Source organism: Salvelinus fontinalis, chromosome 9 (genome assembly GCF_029448725.1).
Source record: "Salvelinus fontinalis isolate EN_2023a chromosome 9, ASM2944872v1, whole genome shotgun sequence".
Classification (NCBI taxonomy): Eukaryota; Metazoa; Chordata; class Actinopteri; order Salmoniformes; family Salmonidae; genus Salvelinus; species Salvelinus fontinalis.
In genome coordinates, this window is record NC_074673.1 from 3,579,497 (window position 1) to 3,595,119 (window position 15,623).

Genomic DNA, 15,623 nt, shown 5'->3' on the forward strand with positions numbered 1-15,623 from the left:
AAATCTGATTTGAAACCTAACCACACTGCTAATCTTATGCCGAACATTAAATAAAAATAAAAAAAAAAGATTTTTGTTTTAAATATTTTTTACGATATAGCCATTTATTTATTTATTATTGGCTGTCTTAACTAGTGACAACCACGTTGTTGCGCCAAGACTTGTCTCCTTTAGCTGGCTGACCCATCATCATGTTCAGAGCCGCCGTCCGTCTTTCAGTGTCCGGTGCCCGGAGTTTGACCTGGACACGGCTTGGGTGTACAGGTATTCTTGAGTTGTATTACTTTTATGTCCACATTTCGTAGTTTAGGACACGGTTCACGTGGTGTTTCGAAAGGAAATCAGTTTTCGGTAGGAGTTCTTGGCTAGTTAGCATATTGCTATTGACACCCAATCAGTGGCCGATGGATTGCAAAATATAACAGTTTTGGGGGAGTACATAGTTCTAGACGTGGTTAAGAATAAGATATTTACTTGTTTTCTAATGTTTGACAGCGCGGTTAAATATTCAACTGGATTTTTGTTCAGTGTTCTTGCAATGACTGACTGTGCCTTGAGGCTTGGGCCTGTTGCTAGCTAGTTAACGTTAGTACACTAGCTAATTCCATTGCATATATTTGGGTAACGTAGTAGGCGTTAATTAAACGTCTGAAACTAGATAACCTAGTCTTGACGTGTAGGGAGGGGGTCGCACTTTAAAACCAATTAAATAAATGTGGGGGATTTAAGATGGCGCGTCGCCCTATACCTCAGTTCTTCTTCGATGTGGTTTAACGGTGGTTGGCGATAAATATTTCATTACCGCCACCTACTAGACTGGAGTATAACTCCCTTATACTTTGCTTGAAAAATATCAGTCAACAACTACACTACCATCTATCGCTAAAAATCCATCACCCTACTCCACTATTTAAATATATGTAATCCTACATCAAGCCAACAGTCTGAAAAGATGGGACACTACCACAACACACCCTGTAACTCATCTGAAGTCAAGTCTTGCACACCCAAATACCTCTCTTTACCTGCCACAACAACCACAATTTTCTGTGACTTTACGTTCCAACCCTGCGGTATAATTGATAACCCAAGGCTATAAATGCAACAACAAAAAAACATCCGAAACAAAGTACCAGTCAAAAGTTTGAACACACCTACTCATTCCATGGTTTTTCTTTATTTGTACTGTTTTCTACATTTTAAAATAATAGTGAAGACATCAAAACTATGAAATAACACATATGGAATCATGTAGTAACCAAAAAAAGTGTTAATCAAATCTAAATCTGTTATATTTTAGGTTCTTCAAAGTAGCTACCCTTTGCCTTGATGACAGCTTTGCACACTCTTTGCACACTAATAATGCAAAAACACAGTGTTGGAGAAGAAAGTAAAAGTGCAATATGTTCCATGTAAAAAAGCTAACGTTTAAGTTCCTTGCTCAGAACATGAGAACATATGAAAGCTGGTGGTTCAATATTCCCAGTTAAGAAGTTTGAGGTTGTAGTTAGTATAGGAATTATGACGCGTCGACTATTTCTCTCTATACCATTTGTATTTCATATACCTTTGACTATTGGATGTTCTAATAGGCACTTTAGTATTGCCAGTCTAATCTCAGGAGTTGATAGGCTTGAAGTCATAAACAGCGCTGTGCCTCAAGCATTGCTAAGAGCTGCTGGCAAACGGAGTAAAGTTTGAAGGAATGCTTACGAGCCTGCTGCTGCCTTCCACCGTTTAGACTGCTCTATCAAATATAAAATCATATACTAAATTATAATATAATAAACACATAGAAATACGAGCCTTTGGTCATTAATATGGTCAAATCCAGAAATTATTAATTTAAAAAAACAAAACGTTTATTCTTTCAGTGAAATACGGAACTGTTCCATATTTTATCGAACGGGTGGCAACCCTAAGTCTAAATATTGATGTTACATTGCACAACCTTCAATGTTATGTCATAATTATGTAAAATTCTGGCAAATTGGTTCGCAACGAGCCAGGCGGCCCAAACTGTTGCATATACCCCGACTCTGCGTGCAATGAACGCAAGAGAAGTGACACAATTTCCCTAGTTAATATTGCCTGCTAACATTAATTTATTTGAACTAAATATGCAGGTTTATAAAAATTTACTTCTGTGTATTGGATTTAAGAAAGGCATTGATGTTTATGATTACGTACATTCGTGCAACTATTGTGCTTTTGTTAAATCATCTCCTGTTTGGCTAAGTAGGCTGTGATAAATGAATAGGTACCCGCATTGATGATATGCAACGCAGGACAAGCTAGTTAACCTAGTAATATCATCAACCATGTGTAGTTAACTAGTGATTATGATTGATTGTTTTTTATAAGATAAGTCTAATGTTAGCTAGCAACTCACCTTGGCTTCTTTTGATGCTGCTCTCGTGTAACAGGTGGTCAGCCTGCCACGCAGTCTCCTCGTGGAATGCAATGTAATCGGCGTCCAAAAATGCAGATTTTACAGATTTTTGTTATGAAAACTTGAAAAGGTCCCTAATTTATCGGCCACTACTACACACTGCTGTGACATGCCCATAAACGTGACACCTAGAACACCTCAATGTATTCGGCACAAAAAAGCTCTTAACGGCATAACTCATGTATCCAAACATTACTTTTGTCAGGTAAAGAGTCTGAATCAAAGCTCTAAAGAACAGACTGTGTCACCTCTTTTTTACCACACTGGATCTGCGTTGCACCAGACGAGCGAGCGTCACAAACATCAGGAATCTTAAACTTTTAAATTGCAACACCTATCCCAGAAATCATTCCCTTCAATGGTTCCATGAACCTAAGGGCAAAGCAAGATACAGGTCTTTCCCCTAAATTGCATCGCATGGAGCGCCTGTTCCCTCTGATCTGAAGAAACACAAACAAACACCACAAGTCCACTCCTCCTCTCTGGTTGTGTATCCTTGTTTAACGTCCAAAAGCGGAAGTCGCGTCACAGGCTCTTTTTCCATTTTCACCAGAAAATCCAGTCGTCTGCAGAGGCTAAACGTTAATAAAAAGACAGTACAGTATTAAGATGGGTAGAAACGGCTTCTCCAATAGAAATCCCAGATCACGCTTGTAGGTGACGTCATGGCAACATTGGCTAGCTAAGCGCAAGCGCATAAACACGTGTCTTCGGGTCTAACGATCGTCTCGTGCCGAACTGAGCATGTGCGGGCCGTAAAAATCTACGTCACCCCTTTTGATATGAAGTTGTTTTTGATGAAAATTGTAACGTTTTGTCACTTTCGCGACGTTGGCGTAATGACATGTTCAACAACTTAAGACATTAAGCTCGAATCTAGGTTGTCTAGGTTTTTTTTAGATTGAGAACATTTTACATCTAAAGAACAATTGTTGCCTTCTCAAATCCCAAACCTGGTCTGGTATGCATGAGTTGCTATGTTGCGCCTCTCGGTTTAAAAACTCTGTGGTTAGTATATGGCGAAATCCTAACTAGCTAGCTTGTTAGCATTTGTTAGCAGATGGCTAGTCACCAATGTCTATTTTAGCAAGCGAAATGTTCTAGCTAAAGTTAGCTAGATTTAATGTTACATACAGACAGGAGTTGTTGTTCAACTCAATGCTGATCGATTGTGTTTATTAACTAAGAACTGTAGCTACTAGCAGCATAACTAGATAGCAAACCAGAGGTGAAGTCATTAGTCCAAATTGTAGCAAACAGATTTTTTTTTACAACGGACTAGAGTTTCTATTGGACAAATTCGGGTAGCTAGCTAGGTCCCTCCCCGTTTCATACTGTTTGGTTCCTAGTGAAAGACGTTACACCCTAGCTTGGCTAGCTAGCCACTAGCTAGGCCTACTTCTTATAAACTGCTGGTTTATTTTGATGCTGCAGTACACTGCATAGCTAAGCCACTCTTGCCATATCAAATGCCTGGACTGACTGACAAGCTAGCTAAGCTAAGCTAAGTGGTAGCAACATCATCGGAAAAGGGTTTCGATCCGCAAACGCCTAGCTGAATGTGAAACATCTGCCCTCAGTCCTTCAACTGAACTGCCCTGTTGGACTGAATAATACATAGTGAACAGTGGGTATTACTGCCATCTAGCTTAGTAGTTAGGTAGGTCTTACCAGTACACTGGCAAGGATCCAGCTTGGACTTGATCTAGCCAACAAAGAGTGGATAACCTTGCCTGGGTGTGACGTCATGAGTTTTTCCAGAATACATGACAGACTAGGCTACATAGCACTGTACAGCACCTTTTGGCTTTGTGATACCCTGTGTGATGAAAAGCACTTTTCAGCGGAAAAACAAAGTAGCTATAAATCTATTCTCTTATTCTGTGAATTTAAATATTTGTCACATTTCTGACTTTACATGTTTTTTATTTTTTATAATGGATGTTTTTTTTCTTTCTAATCTGTTCATTCTTCAGCTCCCCTGGCTCAGAGGTGTTACTCACATGGTGGGAAGCAGGAGACGGACGACGAGTTTGATGCCCGCTGGGTCAACTATTTTAACAAGGCGGATATTGATGCATGGGAGCTGAGGAAAGGTGAGGGACGAGGAAATCACCTGGTAGCCCTGGGATTATAAAGAGGAGCGTAATGCACTGCTGCATTGGTGACCAATTTGTAAGTCGCTCTGGATAAGAGCGTCTGCTAAATGACTTAAATGTAATGTAAATGTGACTTGGTAGTCTGTTCACATACAGATTTTATAGTTGACTAGAGATCAGTAGTTGTCAACGGGTTTTGGTTACTGAACCCCAATCGCCATTTTGCTCAGCCCTCTTATGAATCTTCCCCAGGGTTACTGCCCTAGATTAGCAAAATTTAGAGGGATGATTTCGAGTCAAAAATATATAATTTTGGAGTCTCGCAGACCCAAGAGACCCAGCCTCATAGTCTTTGAGAGAAGCAACTGTTTTTATTTATTTTTATTGGCGTCTACCTCTTCTACCATCCTGTGGTAACTGACCCTATATTCACCGTCGTTTATCCAGGGATGAACACGCTGATTGGATACGACCTGGTACCTGAGCCAAAGATCCTGGACGCTGCCCTCCGAGCCTGCCGCAGATTAGACGACCTGGCTAGTGCCATCCGCATCCTGGAGGCTGTCAAGGTGAGGGAGGGGAGACAAATGAAAGCGTACGTTTTTTGGTAACAGACGGTGTTGTTTAGTCATGTTACCTGGCTAGTTAGCTAACAATAATTCTGGCTATGCAAAATTTGGATGGCACAGAAAAAGGGATAGATAGCCTACTCAGAGATACTTCAATGGTAGGATCAATATGCCTAATCAATCTAAATCAGATTAAAAAATCTTTTTTTTTTTTTTAGATTTCCTCTTACTGCAACAATGAAAATACAGATTATGTATTTAAATTTCCGTACTACATTCCTCCTGCCAATCACAGGTAGCCCTTTGCTTATGAGCATATCGGCTATTTTCTGCAGTAGCCTTTTCTATTACACTGTAAAACGTGTGACGTTCAATTCAATGTGTTGTATTGAGTAGAGGTGTGAACCTGAAAGTCAATGGTTGGGAGAATTGCAGAGTTAATTTAAAATCATGCCATTGATGATTAATGCTTTTTTCCCCCATATGAATACATTGTTTTAAGTTATTCAAGTATAGATTGCCATAGATTACCTGTAAATTACCAGTAGTTTTGCCATAGATTACCTGTAAATTACCAGTAGTTTTGCCATAGATTACCTGTAAATTACCAGTAGTTTTGCCATAGATTACCTGTAAATTACCAGTCGTTTTGCCATAGATTACCTGTAAATTACCAGTCGTTTTGCAACATCAACTATTTCTTATATCATCTTTAGTCGTCAACCCATTGGTCAAAACAGTCTGTGTTTACTTATTGTCTCCCCAGGACAAATCTGGCCCCCACAAAGACATCTACCCGTACCTAATTCAGGAGCTGCGGCCAACAGTAGATGAGCTTGGTATCTCCACACCTGAAGAGCTTGGCATGGACAAATTATAAATGGGTAGGTTTCGAATGGACATGCAGTGACCGGCGAATTCCAGATGAACCCCGACGTAGAGGTCTTCTCGGGTCTACAAAATTAAACGCCTTTAGACCTATCCAATCCTTTCAGATCTAAAGAAGGGGCCTAGGGGTCGACTTGGGGCAAGGGGTCGACTTGGGATTCAGAGTTAGTCTTTTGAGACAAAACTAGGTCTCTTATCTAACTGAAAATCTTCTGTCTGTTTCTCACTCCCTGGTTTTCTCAGGACTGCTGTTGATGTCTCTGGGAACCTTGTACTTTAGTCTTTGTCTCCTTGTATATTAATATGTGTGTGAAAATTTAATTTGGGCCTTTGTTTGTAAAATATTGATGAACCTAATAAAGAATATATATATTTCTTGAATGTGTCACAGGCTGCGTTTTCACTAATTAGTATGTTTAACAATCAGATCTGATGTGAATGTAATTGGTCAAAAGACCAATTGTTGGAGAAAAAAAACTGTATTTGGCTGCCTGTCTAAACGCAGCCATAAGTGTGTGTGTTAGTGTCATTAATACGATATGATACAATAACTTTGTCCATTTTTAAATGGAAAATAATTGTGTATGGTCAGACGGAAAAAGAAGCGATACATCCCACTCGCTGTTTTTATTTATTTTCTGGTTCAATGAAAGACAATGAACTGAGTAGACCAGACCCACCTTGTATTGCATTGGTGCTAGTACATTTTCTTGCCACCAGGGGGCAGAATAGTATTGTATTGTACAGATTTGTATACGCGCTCATTGCGCTGAAGCGCATTGATGGGGGGGACTACATTCAACATGGCCAAAGAATATACTTATTTATGGATATGTAGATTTTTTTTCTCACAAATATTAAAAGCATTATGGCATAAACATGGTATGTTTTATAGTTGGAAGGATGCTATACAAGGAAATCGATAACCTTACGAAATACATTATGTATCAATATTTCTGATGGTGTTGGTTACTAAATTACAAAATCTCTGCTATGAAAAACAGCTCCACATAGCAAGCTACCGTGACATAATTGATTCTAGAAACACTATCCATAGTCATGCTATTTCACCTTGCTGTCAGACGAGCGCTGTGGTAAGAATTGACCAACACGAATGTTGCAAAAGCTTAAAACGTTGGCAAATTAAAACGGTGAAAGAGGCACAACTTTTTAAGTAGGCTGGGCCTTGTCTTATTACATGGGGGGGTGTAGCTATCAAGCCTATGATGTTTCCCCCCCCATGCGCAGGCAGCGGTCAGGGGAGGTGAGGCCCTGTCATTTACCAACTACACTGGCCTCGCTGCTCTTCCAATCATATCGTAGGTTACAACATATACAGGCGTTATATTCATTTCTACCGAAAGTTTATAGCAAACTAAATGGTCATGTAAATTGGATTGCGTCGGAGAGGAAACGAGTGGGAAAACCACGGTAACTTTGGTAAGGACTGGAGGGAAGGATGGACAACTCAAAAGCGCAAATGGTGAGTTTTGATCGAGTTATCTCGCGGCTGGCTGAATTTCATTTGGCACGGTGCCCCATGTTAGTTAGATACTGTAATAAACAATTGGGCAACAACGGACGTGGAAGTGATATGTTGTTTAACACTTTTCAACCATGTTTTATAAACTATGTCGGGACATCATTGTAACCTATTCGGTGAATTGTTTACCTCGGAAGTATTTTAACCTTGTTGAGGGAAAACAACGTTGGAACATTTTTAAACGACTGTTGTACACGTCATGCGTTTGTTTTTACCATCCGCCACCGGGCAGAAGAGACTAAAAGGTATCACATTTAGAAATCGTTTTAGATTAATACATTGTAGTCGATAGTATCTCGTAAAATAAACATTCCATAACGTTTCCTATCCCACCTTGTAACAGTATAGTAATCATATGTATACCAATCTGTTGGCATTGTTTTACTGTAATGTGACCACGCGTGAGATCTCTTCTCAATACCTTTGAGCCACTTCACGTGCCAGTGTACCCCCCCCCCAAAAAAATAAATTAGACTACCAATGGAAATTTCGATAATAATTTTATGTACAGCATTTGGTTTAATTAATCATATTTTCCATATTGACGAGTTTTTAGGTTAAATACATCGTGCTAGGTAAAGACCCTGCTTTTCAAGAAAAATGCATCCTCTTGGACGCTTTTAAAGTAAACTTAACATGCAGAAAAAATTTAACAAAAGACAATTATAGGAATGTTGTTGACTCTTTCACTGACGCCATTTTCTTTCAGGTTAACTATGTTCACAGCTAAGCTAGCATTGTGTAGGTTAAATTCGGCTAAGGGCTGTCCTTAATCAAGAGGCAACGCGTAGTGCCTGGATACAGCCCTCAGCTGAGGTACTGTATATTGGCCATATATCACAAACCCACTAGGTGCCTTTATTGCTATTTTAAACGGGTTACCAACATAATGAGAGCAGTAAAAGTACATGTTTTGTCATACCAGTGGTATATGTTTAGATATACAAAGACTGTCAGCCAATCAGCATTCAGGGCTCAAACCATCCAGTTTATAAATACCACGCAGCCCTGTTACACCCATGCACTGACTACATACTGTATAAATAAGATATTCTATCTTTGGACAAAATCTGAATATATTTGTGTTCGTTGTTTTTTTTCTCTAAGCCAGGGGTATTCAACTCTTACCCTACGAGGTCCGGAGCCTGCTGGTTTTCTGTTCTACCTGATAATTGCATACACCTGGTGTCCCGGGGCTAAACCAGTCCCTGATTAGAGGGGGAACAATGGGAAAAATGTAGTGGAACTGGCTTCACGGTCCAGAGTTGAGATTGAAGGCTTACTAGGCTATCAATGACTCATAAGAACAAATAAAATCTCAGGGGGAATATATACGCATGTATCTTTTTGTACAATATTTTAACTCTATACATTTCTCTGTGGTAAAAAAATAAGATCGTATCCTTGTACAATGTATTTACTCTGTACATTTCGTTCCTCTCCCTGCAGCCCAACTTACCCCAGGAGACTGGGGGTGGTCTGGGTAACCCTGCCGGTGTCAGACTAGAGGCTGTGATGGAGCAGCTCCAGAGACAACAGGAAGCCAAGCTGGAGATGGACCGGCAGGCGATACACCTCCGTCAGGCCCAGAGGATGTTCGCTAAACACATAGCCGTCGCCCGGGTCACTGGAGACCCCCTGGTCTCTACCTTCCTGGGCAAACGGGTGGAAGGAACCAGGACAGGAACGACTCCTCAGATGGGTCAGCAGCAGACTGAGGCTGGTGGCAGAAACAGCAATACTCAGGGCTGTGTGGATAGAGGGGACGATAACAGAGAAGAGGGACTGGGAGGTGAGGAGGAGGAGGAGGAGGATGATGAAAAAGAAAGGATTGAAGGTGAAGAAGACGTTGATGATGTTGGAATGGCGCATGGCCACATGACAAAGATGTCTCCCCTTCAGCAGGAGCGTTCCTTATCATCTTTTCGTCGGTTTTCAACCTCTCCATCAGCGGCTGCCAAACACAGAGACGCTTCCCCTCCAATGAATCTAAAGCGAAGGTCTGGGGAGAAGGACCAGTCTACCACAGTACAACATTCCTTCACATCACCCAATGGATTTGGAGATTGGAGGTTTGACGATGGAACATTTAAGCAAGTAAGTTGTATTTCACTCCTCAACCCCTTAATTATTTATTTATTTAGGCAAGTCAGTTAAGAACAAATTCTTATTTTACAATGACGGCCTAGGAACCGTGGGTTAACTGCCTTGTTCAGGGGCAACACGACAGATTTTTACCTTGTCAGCTTGGGGGATTCGATCTAGCAACCTTTCGGTTCCTGGCCCAACGCTCTAACCACTAGGCTACCTGCCATCCCTACCCTCTAACCACTAGGTTACCTTCCGTCCCGACCCTCTAACCACTAGGTTACCTGCTGCCCCATCTATAAGAGGTTATTAGAGATGTTGTTTTATTGCAGAAAGCCTGTAGTATGTTCTTTAACTTTAAGGGAAAGGGGTTTCTTCAGGGAAGGGGAACCTTGTATGAGGAGACTTGTGGTGTATTTTACTTAGAATGTGCAGCAGGTAGAATGTGCTTCAGGTGTCCCATGTGCAGCAGGTAGAATGTGCAGCAGGTAGAATGTGCAGCAGGTAGAATGTGCAGCAGGTAGAATGTGCTTCAGGTTTCCTGTGCAGCAGACAGTCCAGCCCAGCAGCAGACAGTCCAGCCCAGCAGCAGACAGTCCAGCCCAGCAGCAGACAGTCCAGCCCAGCAGCAGACAGTCCAGCCCAGCAGCAGACAGTCCAGCCCAGCAGCAGACAGTCCAGCCCAGCAGCAGACAGTCCAGTCCAGCAGCAGACAGTCCAGTCCAGCAGCAGACAGTCCAGTCCATCAGCAGACAGTCCAGTCCATCAGCAGACAGTCCAGTCCATCAGCAGACAGTCCAGTCCATCAGCAGACAGTCCAGTCCAGCAGCAGACAGTCCAGTCCATCAGCAGACAGTCCAGTCCAGCAGCAGACAGTCCAGTCCATCAGCAGACAGTCCAGTCCATCAGCAGACAGTCCAGTCCAGCAGCAGACAGTCCAGTCCAGCAGCAGACAGTCCAGTCCAGCAGCAGACAGTCCAGTCCAGCAGCAGACCTAACATTGAATCCACATATTTTTTACATCCTCCAACAGTCAGTTTTTCCTCTCATGATTTAATTTAATTTGAACTAATATCAAATCAGTTTCTTCCTATGTTAGTGAAAAACACAGGCTATTGTGTACTGTTGGCCTCCTGCCAAATGCTATACAGTCACTTTTAATTACTGGTTCCTTATGACTCCCTACTTTTGGATTACATCCCATAATAGTTCACAGTGAGGGGACGAAAAGCTGGGAACTTATTTTTTATTTTTCTTCCGTTGCATTGTGTTTCATTTCATCCCTCCTTTCTCACTGTTTACCTAGTCATGCTGAAAGTTAAGGACCGGATACGCTGGCACACTGCCACCTCTTCTCTGGCAGCCCGTGATACTAGAATAATAGAATAATATACATTATAAACTGGTTGGTTTGATCCCTGAATGCTTATTGGCTGACAGCCGTGTTGTATCAGACCGTATACCACAGGTATGACAAAACATTTATTTTTACTGCTGTAATTACATTGGTAACCCGTTTTATAACAGCAATAAGGCACCTTGGGGGTTTGTGGTATATGGCCAATATACCACGGCTAAGGGCTGTGTCCAGGCATTCCGCGTTGCGTTGTGCGTAAGAATAGCCCTTAGCCGTGGTATCGTGGTATATTGGTCATATACCACACCCCCTCGGGCCTTATTGCTTAATTATCCACTTACCAAAACAACGCTTTTATCCAAAATGACTTCTAGTAGACTAGAGTGCATAGAGACTCATTAAAAAAAAAAAAAAAAAAGTGTCTCTTGACATACTGTTAACATAAGTCGTGTAGCTGCAACACACGCAGGATTTGGTTCTGAGATTGCTACATTTTTAGTAGGGGTACGGGATACTTGTTGGATATGACTGTGGCGTAGCTTGAAGCACTACCCCAATACTCTTACCAAATGAGCCAGCTCCGCCAGAACAGCACTGCCTCTGGTCCCATCAGCCTACGCTGCCTCCAGATCCTTGGCGTGACAGTCGGGCAGAGAGCTCAGAGACGTGTTGTCATGGCGACTAGCCCACATGGGGGGGGTGGGAGGTTATTCAGACAGATGCTCCCCGGGTTTTCCCGCTTTCTCCCCGTGGTGTGACTTCTTGGATGCGTCCCAAGAGGCACCCTGTTCCTTATAAAGAGTGCCACTTATGATGATGATGATGACGATGGCGCCGGAGAGGATGGCCCCCGTTTTTATTGGCTCTTAAGAAAAATTCGATTTTGACTTTTGATGGCGCCCTGAAGCCTCATTTTATGAACCGTTCATATACGTTTCTCACAATAATGAGAAACTGGCATACATGGCTAGCTCTAGGATTTTGTGTGCGCAACAAATTTATTGTGATCACAATACGGAACGTACTTGCATGTTTTCATCGATTAAATCAGAATATAATATATTTAATCGATTAAATCAGAATATAATTTGAGTACGCCCGTGAACGAGCGTTACAAACCCCCGCATGGGAAAACGCCCTCCATTCACCTTTTTTTTTAATGTAAACAAAAAACACCCACGTTTGATGAATGATTTGGAAATGTTGGAATGTCCGTTTTCTAAAATAAAGTGGAATAACAAGTTTGATCACATTTCTGTATAGGTCTGAGCAGAACCTGTTTTATCCTTTTGCAGTGACTTTCAAACTACACTGAACAAATTGTGTCCAGATCCTTGCGACATGGGACCGTGCATTATCATGCTGAAACACGAGGTGATGGCGCCGGATGAATGGCACGACAATGGGCCTCGGGATCTCGTCATCTCATTCAAATTGCCATCGATAAAATGCTGTTGTGTTTGTTGTCCGTAGTTTATGCCTGCCCAAACCATAACCCCACCACCACCATGGGGCACTCTGTTCACAACGTAGACATCAGCAAACCGCTAGCCCACACGACTCCATTCATGCTGACTGCCATCTGCCCGGTACAGTAGAAACCGGGATTCATCCGTGAAGAGCACACTTCTCCAGCCTGCTAGTGGCCATTGAAGGTGAACATTTACCCACGGAAGTCGGTTACGACGCCAAACTGCAGTCAGATCAAGACCCTGGTGAGGACGACGAGCACACAGATGAGCTTCCCTGAGACGGTTTCTGACAGTTCGTGCAGAAATTATTTGGTTGTCCAAACCCATAGTTTCATCAGCTGTCCATGTGGCTGGTCTCAGACAATCCCGCAGGTGAAGAGGCCGGATGTGGAGGTCCTGGCCTGGCGTGGTTACACGTGGTCTGTGGTCGTGAGGCTGGTTTATGGTAATTAAAATGTTAATTTCTCTATCTGGCAACAGCTCTGGTGAACATTCCTGCAGTCAACATGCCAATTGCACCCTCAACTTGAGACATCTGTGGCATTGTGTTGTAACAAAACTGCACATTTTAGAGTGAGTTTTTATTGTCCCCAGCACAAGGTGCACCTCTATATTGATCATGCTGTTTAATCAGCTTGTAATGCCAAACCTGTCCGGTGGATGGATTATCTTGGCAAAAGAGAAATGCTCACTAACAGGGAAGTGAAAAAATTTGTGCACAAAAAAAAAACATTTTAGAGAAATAAGCTTTTTTGTTGTTGTTGTGTCTATAGGAACATTTCTGTGATCTTTTTATTTCAGCTCGTGAAACGTGGGACCAACAGGGTAGCGAAAGTAGATGCTTCAGCCCTTCTGAAGACGTATTCTTGTTTTATTGTGTTCTTCAGTATCGGATGTTTATATTTCCTATAGGGTCTATGATGTCATGCTCCTATTATGCAGAAAAACTGTAGCCTACCCAATACTGTAATTATTTTTTTTATTAGGCTACAGGTCTATTTACTTCTCGAGCGTGCGCATGGTCTGAGCTAGCTTGGAGATATGCACACACCGAAAGTAAAAAAAAAAAAAAAAAATGGATAAATACCAACCTTTTACGTTGGGAAAAACTGGCGCACGCTAGGTGGAAAGTATTTTGTGTGCACACACTTTTGAAAAGTTGTGCATTATTTAGACGGGCTGGGACGATACCAGTGGCGCGATACTCGTGTGAGTGTTGGGGCAATTATTATTTATTTTTAACACTAAGCGGATTTAACTTCATCAGGAGAACAGCAATAATGTTGGAAACCAATCCTTATGTTGTCATCCAGTCACACATTTATCTTCCAAGCTATAGCACACAATATTTGCCATACTGCATTTAATTATTATTTTTTTTTTTCTAAGCCAAATTTTTAAAACACAAAAAAACAGTATTCACTTGACTCCATGTTAACCCCACAGAACAAAGTTATACAAGCAGAAACTGCATTTAAACCATTAACTTGAATTTGCTGAATAATATATATTTTTTAAAGGAGTTTTGTCTGCTTGGCGTTTTTTTTTTTTTACCATGGGAAACATGATCACAGCCCTACTGAATAGGGAACATGGTGCCAAGTGGGAGGCTGCTCTGCACACAGAAGGGTTAGCCACTGGCTTGGCCACTGTCCAAAACACACTTGTTAAATGGATGAGAACTACTGGAGAGCAGCTGGTTCAGAATGAGATGTACATGGTCATAAAGCGAGAGGATAGTATTTGACTGAATGACCCCCCCCCCCCCACACACACACACACACACACACACACATTAAATGTTTTATAACAATCCAAGTATTTCAGTTGCAAACCTTAAAGAACGAATTAAAGGTTGGACATAGACTGAGAAACACTTTAAGAGTTTCAGTTAGCTGGGTGTAGTGGGACTTAGCTGGGTGTAGTGGGACTTAGCTGGGTGTAGTGGGACTTAGCTGGGTGTAGTGGGACTTAGCTGGGTGTAGTGGGACTTAGCTGGGTGTAGTGGGACTTAGCTGGGTGCAGTGGGACTTAGCTGGGTGTAATGGGACTTAGCTGGATGTTATGGGACTTAGCTGGGTGCTGTGGGACTTAGCTGGGTGCTGTGGGACTTAGCTGGGTGCTGTGGGACTTAGCTGGGTGCTGTGGGACTTAGCTGGATGTAATGGGACTTAGCTGGATGTAGTGGGACTTAGCTGGGTGCTGTGGGACTTAGCTGGGTGCAGTGGGACTTAGCTGGATGTAGTGGGACTTAGCTGGATGTTGTGGGACTTAGCTGGATGTTGTGGGACTTAGCTGGGTGTAGTGGGACTTAGCTGGGTGTAGTGGGACTTAGCTGGGTGTAGTGGGACTTAGCTGGGTGTAGTGGGACTTAGCTGGGTGTAGTGGGACTTAGCTGGGTGCAGTGGGACTTAGCTGGGTGCAGTGGGACTTAGCTGGGTACAGTGGGACTTAGCTGGGTGCAGTGGGACTTAGCTGGGTGTAGTGTAAAGTCTTCCACATGTTTTCAGTTCAGCTGGCGCCTAGGCGAACTCAGCTAGGCGAACCCGACGTGTGTGCTCGCATACTACTCCCTTTAAAAGACCTTCGCTTGAAAAACGAGAACAAAAGCGGAAATAGTACTATTTGTCCATCTTGAGACACCGTAGCCAGTATTCACTTCCTCAACGTAGTCAGAATTAATATAAGATAACTGAATTTTTTTTTTTCCTTTTTCTCACAAATCTTAAAGATATATATATATATATACTTCCCTAACTCATTCTCCCCCTCTTATTCAAACCTGTCTCTCAATGATAAAAGGCTGTTGAAAAATAGTTTGAGTTAAATGGGTGTATTCAAGAATAGGTCTACCTCCATTGTTTTCAATCCCTTTCATCTTTACTGCACCCTATAGAATTGTATTCCTCTTTGGTCCCAGGGTCAGATGTCGTTAAAGCCGGGGGGGTGGAGAGCCCGACTGATTTGATGGCTCTGTCTGTCTAAAAAGGCGAGCAGATGCCATAAGTCATTTCCAAATGAGAGAGTTGGAGGATGGGTTTTCACTTTTTTTTCTTTTTTCTTCTTCACAATAGATGATTCAAACCCAGATAATCTATACATGTACCCGATAGTTTTATAACCAGAGCCTTAACGTGTATGTATGGCTCAGGTTA

The 15,623-nt window shown here is 42.1% G+C and overlaps 2 protein-coding genes across 2 annotated transcripts in view; both read left to right on the forward strand.

Moving 5' to 3' along the window:
• Positions 1-6: 6 nt before the first annotated feature.
• LOC129861908 (cytochrome c oxidase subunit 5A, mitochondrial-like) lies at positions 7-6,389 on the forward strand. Its single transcript, XM_055933092.1, has 5 exons — positions 7-264; positions 4,429-4,548; positions 4,999-5,120; positions 5,887-6,004; positions 6,252-6,389. Exons 1-4 carry the CDS (start codon positions 192-194, stop codon positions 5,998-6,000), a joined length of 429 nt encoding a protein of 142 aa, XP_055789067.1. The 5' UTR covers positions 7-191; the 3' UTR covers positions 6,001-6,004; positions 6,252-6,389.
• An 865-nt stretch (positions 6,390-7,254) lies between these two features.
• Positions 7,255-15,623, forward strand: part of LOC129861909 (AT-rich interactive domain-containing protein 3B-like) — a 50,640-nt gene continuing 42,271 nt past the window's right edge. Inside the window, exons 1-2 of the mRNA XM_055933093.1 lie at positions 7,255-7,491; positions 9,001-9,648. Coding sequence (XP_055789068.1) covers positions 7,468-7,491; positions 9,001-9,648 — 672 coding nt within the window. The 5' untranslated portion in view covers positions 7,255-7,467. The remainder of the gene's footprint in view (positions 7,492-9,000; positions 9,649-15,623) is intronic.